We start from the raw sequence: 6,400 nt of genomic DNA, 5'->3' as shown, positions 1-6,400 counted from the left end.
CTTCCAAGCTCTGCTTTACATAAGTAAAAGGAAGCATTTTCAAATTTAGAACTCTTTTTCCTCAAAACCTGGCTTTTAGGCTGTTGTGTAATCCTAAAATAGTCCAATTTGATACTAGACTTTTATTCATGTTAGGTTCTACCTTCCCCGCTGAGGTGGCAAATTCTCCACTGCAGGCCTCGCTCAAGCCACAGGAGGCAGGAGCATCAGCTCAGGCCGCCTCCCCACCGCTGTTTCTCCTCTGTTGTCCTGGTTGTGATGGCCACCCAGGAGGTGGTCTCCACTCAGAGTTCCAAGTGTGAAGAAGGTGCAAGCCTGTCTGGGCTCTTTGTCATTTCACCTCCAGCCTCCCTCCCTCCTACGTCGGCTCCTGAGAGGGTGGGTGCTGGGTTCCCTTGCTAGGATCCAGGCACACATCTTGATCCCAGACTCGACCTTCCAAATCTCTCTGAGCTCCTAGTCCAGAAGGGCTTCCCCCTTTCCCATGGGGCAGGGACATCCCTTGGGCACATATTCTCTACACCAAAGTCCATATAAACATCTATGCTCTGACTTCCAAGCTCTGCTTTACATAAGTAAAAGGAAGCATTTTCAAATTTAGAACTCTTTTTCCCCAAAACCTGGCTTTTAGGCTGTTGTGTAATCCTAAAATAGTCCAATTTGATACTAGACTTTTATTCATGTTAGGTTCTACCTTCCCCGCTGAGGTGGCAAATGCAGTTGCTCCAATGAATGGAGGAGCCCCAGGGCCACCAGGACCTAAGAATTACCAGGATTGAAAAGACATTGGTTTAATTACTCACACATATTTGCCCTGTTCTGTCAGCCACTATTTCCTGTGCACTTACTATGTGCTGGGTGCTGAGCACCTCACAGGTACCTGTTAATTTCACACACCACCACCACCACCACTGACCCGTGGTCCAGGCACTATTACCCCTCACTTTACAGATGAGGCCAAGGGCTTGCTTAAGGCCATATGGCTAGTTAAGGGTGAAGCCAGGATTTAAACCCAGGTGTGTGTTTCCCCAGAGCTCACTAGCCTCATGCCTGTGTTGTGCTGGCCTCGGGCCCATTGTGCTGGTGGCAGCATCTGGACAGCAGCCAGGGAGGTGGTCTGGCCCTGCTGGCCCAGGCAGGTTTGGTTGGGGGTGGCTGGCTGCCCAGGCCCACTCCACCTGGATGGACAGCTGAGCCTTTGGTCTCAATCTTCACTTCCAGTGCTATGTATTTGGCTCCTTTTCTCTCTCTTCTTCCTGCTTTCTTCTTCATAAACTCTACATGCCTGTGCTCAAGACCTCCTACAAACTCTGCTTGCTATGCCTGAAACACTCTGCCAAATGTCACCGGGTGACTGCTGCTTTGTCTAGAGCAGCACTGTTTGGTGGAACTTTCTGTGATGATGGAAATGTTCTCTGCTGTCCAGTACAGGAGCCACATGTGGCTACTGAGCATTTGAAATGTAGCTAGTATGGCTGAGGGACTGAATTTGTAATTTTATCTAATTTTAATTAAAATTATATTTCAACAACTACATGTGGCTTGTGAATAACACATAAGATGATGCAGGTCTAGGAGCTAGAGCTCCGCAGTTTGTGCACCTGGCTCATGATGGGCTCTGAGCAGGGCTGGCTATAGAATTTCTAGCACAGATCCCACCTGCTGCTCTTTTACTGTCTATAGCATGGGAAGAAGGATCCATACTTGTTCATAGTTTTTTCATGCCTAGTATACCACACCTCTGACGTAAGGTGTTCAGCATTCAAAAGCAAGAACATGTTTTATGTTCTCTGGGCTGAACTGGGCTAGCGCCCAGAACAGTAGCATATAGTGGTCAAGCTGACTGGACCTTCAGGCAGTGGCTTTTCCTGATGTGCTTACATGTCCCCAACTTTTTTGTTTTAAAGATGACCGGCAAGGGGGTCTTAACCCTTGACTTGGTGTTCTCAGCACCACGCTCTCCCAAGTGAGCTAACCAGCCATCCCTATATAGAGATCCGAACCCATGGCCTTGGTGTTATCAGCACCACACTCTCCCAAGTGAGCCACAGGCTGGCCTGCATGTCCCCAACTTTTAAGTAGAAATGGCACCATTCCTCTCCCAGAGAAAACACTGTAAAACACCAACAGCACCTCACGTCCCACCTTCCCAGGAAGCCCTGATGATGGTTCTGGAATGGTGATTCATCTCCAGGGTGTGGGGTTTGCCAGGCAGGCCACTCTGGACATGTGTGACTTCTCTTCTCTTCGCAGGAAGAAGTGCTCCGGAAGAGTTTCCAGGACCTGGCCACCGAAGTCGCTCCCCTGTACAAGCGGCTGGCCCCTCAGGCCTATCAGAACCAGGTATGGGTCCTGGGCCCTCCTCTGCCCGCATGTCATCCACATCTCTGCCCAGGCTCGCTGAAGTTGGGAAGCGAGAGAGCGGGGGGGCTGCTTGATGCTCTTACAAGAAGAGCCCAGCCCGGGAGCAAAGCGATGATGTAGTCCCTTTTTTGCAGCAAGCTGCATCCCACACCATCTCTGCCCTATCCCTGGTCTTTATCCCCCTTCCCCTAGTAATCGTCCACTGCCTCTGGTCTGGTTTCCATGGGTGAGGCTTGAGTTTCTCTTCCCTGTCACCCCTGCATTCCCTGATAAGGCAAGGGGGACGTGAGATAACCCAGAAGGAAGTAATTCCTGTGGGGGCACCTGAAAGTAACTTTTTTGGAGCTGAGGCCTCTCAGCCAGAAAACCTCCCCCTTGCAGTCCACATGCAGGGTGGCTGTGATACTTAACCTCCTTCTCTCCAAGGCCTGGCCTCCCAGGCGCAGAATCAGGACCGCTCACCTCAGGTCACGTGAGCAGCTCCGTTTGGCCATCCCCACAGGTGACCAATGAGGAAATAGCAATCGACTGCCGTCTGGGGCTGAAGGAAGGGAGGCCCTTCTCAGGGGTCACAGCCTGCATGGACTTCTGCGCCCACGCCCACAAAGACCAGCATAACCTCTACAACGGGTGCACCGTGGTAAGGAAGCCTGTGTGCTGTCACAGCCCCACCTGCAGGACCATCCTGGGAGAGAGCCCAACTGGTCTGTTCTGAAAGGTGGACTCAGAGGAGGGAGGGACGTGGAGACAGGATTCTCAGAACTCTGGGAGGTGCCCTGCCAGACTGCCCACTTCTCAGAGAAAACCCTCTCCAGAATTAATGGACAGGGCTGGCCTCGTTTCTGTGTCTCAGTTGGATGCCACAGGATGCAGCCTTAGGCACATGGCGTCCTGGTTATCTAAAGTGTGGCTCTAGGTCTCTGTGAACATTTGGACTTAAATCCAAACAACCCCTTGATTCATTCATTGAACAGATGTTTATTGAGAACCAGCTGAGCCCCAGGCACTGCTCTAGATGCCTGGAATGAAATGGACAACATCCCTACCCACGAATGTGATACAATGTCAGGTAGCAGTAAAGGCTGCGAGGAAGAAGTGAAGCAGGGTAAGGGGTAAAGTGATAGATGCTTGAGCAACCAGCCATGTATTAGTGCTGTTTACTGAGATGTAGAATAATGAGGGGAAACCAGGGTTGGGGGTGAAAAATCAAGAATTCTGTTTTGAGATGCTGCTAGACAGGCGGGTTGAGATGTGGAGTGGGCAGGGGAGGGTGGGAGGGTCTGGAGAGCACATAGCTCATAGTGACAGCCGTGAAGGCTGAATGCGACCACCAGGGGAGTGAGTAGATGGAGAAGAGGACATGTGGGCTGCGGTGGGGACCCCCTCGAAGGGATGATGCCAGTGCTGTGCTCTGCTTAGCTAGGTCCTGGGCAGACGGAGCTCCAGAGGGCTGTGGAATAGGCGAGGGCGCCAGCATGTTTATCTGGGAAGGGACCTCCAGATTCTGCTTGTAGACGGTGGCCCTGTGGCAATCAATGGCCCCACCCCAGGATTTCATTTCTCCACCTTGTTTTCCGTCCCCCTGTCCAAGACTGAGAAGAAAGATGGGGCAGGCTCCTGTTGTCTACACTCTGCGTGAGGGTTTCTAGTTGAAATAGATAGCAAGGGTGGGCCCTCCAGGGTTCGGAGTGAGGCAGGGGAGGAGCAGAAGGCACTGGATGACAGAGAGCGAGATCACAGAGCTTCTAAAATAGGGGTGGAAAAAAAGTAATATTTATTTTCAAAATGAAAGTATTGGTTTTTTTCTAATTAAACAATATCTACTCATAAAAAACTTTAAATAATATAAAAACAATTGCCTGAAACCTCATAGAGATAACCACTGTTAGCATTTTGATGATCCTTCATTTAGACACCCAAATGTGTGTGTGCATGTGTTTGTGTGTGTGTGCACAGCTATATAAAATTTTCACAAGGAGGATCACGTTATATACAAATGCTGTTATATGACCTACTTCTCTTAACTCAAGGATAACTCAGCCTTTCTGTGTCAGTGCATTTTCTGAGGCTGTATACACGGCTCTGCCATCATTTATTTAACCAGCCTCCTATCAGTGGACAGTAAGTGCTTTCAGATGCTTCCCTCTGTAAACCACAGGGAGGGGCCATCCTTGTCGTGTCTTTGTGCAGTAGTGCAGTGATGTCCCCGAGGTCCCTGGGTGAGGACCTTTACATTTACAGGCTGAGAGGGCTTGTTCTCCTGCTTTTGTGGTGGCAACACTGGATTTTGTCAGTCTTTTTGGTTTTTGCTTGTGTGAGTGGCAAACATACAATCTCATCTTAATTTGTATTTCTTTTATTACTAGAGAGGTTGACCATCTTTTCCTACTTTTCTTGCCCATTTAAATTTCATCTTTGTGACTATCCTACTTATATCCTTTACTTATTTTTTTAATTGAGATGGCTATATCTTTTGACATTTGTAAGTATCTCTTGTATGTTAGAAATAGGAACACAGTTTCTGTCGTTTCTCATTCTTTGCATTTTGCCTTTGCTCTGTTTTTGTAACACCGGGTCTTACAGAAGGGTAGGAAGCAGGGCTGGTGGCCAGTCCAACCCAGGTGTCTGGTCAGAGCACAGAAGGCCTGAAGACCCATGTGCATGCTGGGAAGAAACAGGTTAGGTAGAACGTGACCTCAAGGAAGGAACTCTAAATGAAAGGACTGATAGAGTTGACACCAAAAGAATGTAAAGTTTCTGTTCAATAATAAAACACCATAATCAAAATTGAAAGACCAATACAAGCTGGATTATTTGTTATTCTTGAGTTAAGAAAAGCATGTCATAGAACAGCATGTATATATAATATCCTATTTGTATAAAGTTTTATATAGCTGTACACACACACACACAAACACACACATTCAGGTGTGTGGATGGTTACCAAAATGCTAACAGTGGCTAAAAATGCACATATACAAAGATGACTTTATATATATATATATATATATAAAAGTCTAGTATAAAAATGGGCAAAAGACATAAAACTCACAAAAGGAGAAAGACAGAGAGTTGTGTTAAAAGGTACCCAGGATTTGTTTTCATCAGGTATGGTAAGACATGCAGACTTAGAAATAATGGTCACGAGGGAAGAAGTTTATATTCACAGATCCCTAGAAGCAAGCACGCCGTGCTGCACACAGGGCCATGTGGGAAGCACCAGGGTCATGTGGGAAGCACCAGGGTCAGTCAGGAGGCCGAGGAGGAAGAGGCCAGAGCATGGCCCAGAACCTTTATTGGAGTTTTTGCAGGAAGGAGAAGGCAGGGTTGGTTTGCCGAGTATGTTTACAATTGGAGAGTTTGAATAATTTTGGCAGGCTGGGGGCTGTGGGAGAGGTCCCTTGTTGCCCGGAACGTGATCCTGGGGGAATTTAGGGCCGAGGGAATAATGGTTTGGTGTGTGAGTTTGATAAAGGAGGTGGTTGGGGATGTGGGCTCTGGGTTGGTTGGTTAGTGTATCAAAGGCACACTTGCAGGAAGTCTCTAGGAATTAACCAGCCCTGGGAGGCACAGTCCCTCCACAATCAAGGCCCCAAATGCCCCCAAAGAAATTAATGGCAAAATTATCAACAGAGATATAAGAAAATTGGAGCTCACATTCTGCTGTTATGAGTGAAAAAAATCATTATGGAGGGCAGTTTTGCAGTTTGTGGTAGTTCTACTTCACAGCATTTATTGTAAGGGGTTAAGTACCTTAGAAATTTTAATAAAAAGATATTTTGAAAAATATTATTCATGGTAGAGAAGAATTGGAAATAAATTGAAATGTTTAGTAATAAGGCATTAAACTAACACATTGTTACCATAGAATAATATTATATTTCTCTTAAATCATATTGGGGGAGATATTTAATGCGTAAGGAAATATTCATACTATGTTAAGAAAAAATGAAGTTGCGGGCCGGCCCGGTGGCGCACTGCTACAGTGCGCCGCTTGGGAGCGCGGCAGCGCTCCCGCCGGGGGGTCGGGTCCCAC

At 47.6% G+C, this 6,400-nt stretch overlaps 1 protein-coding gene across 2 annotated transcripts in view; it reads left to right on the top strand.

Moving 5' to 3' along the window:
• TET3 (tet methylcytosine dioxygenase 3) overlaps positions 1–6,400 on the top strand; it is a 103,949-nt gene that overhangs the window by 92,287 nt on the left and 5,262 nt on the right. For both annotated transcript variants that reach the window (XM_008579881.1, XM_008579882.1), the window contains 2 exons: positions 2,254–2,343; positions 2,867–3,004. In XM_008579881.1, coding sequence (XP_008578103.1) covers positions 2,254–2,343; positions 2,867–3,004 — 228 coding nt within the window. The remainder of the gene's footprint in view (positions 1–2,253; positions 2,344–2,866; positions 3,005–6,400) is intronic.

Source organism: Galeopterus variegatus, unplaced genomic scaffold (assembly GCF_000696425.1).
Source record: "Galeopterus variegatus unplaced genomic scaffold, G_variegatus-3.0.2 Scaffold1973, whole genome shotgun sequence".
NCBI lineage: Eukaryota > Metazoa > Chordata > Mammalia > Dermoptera > Cynocephalidae > Galeopterus > Galeopterus variegatus.
This window is presented reverse-complemented; position numbering and strand designations above follow the sequence as displayed.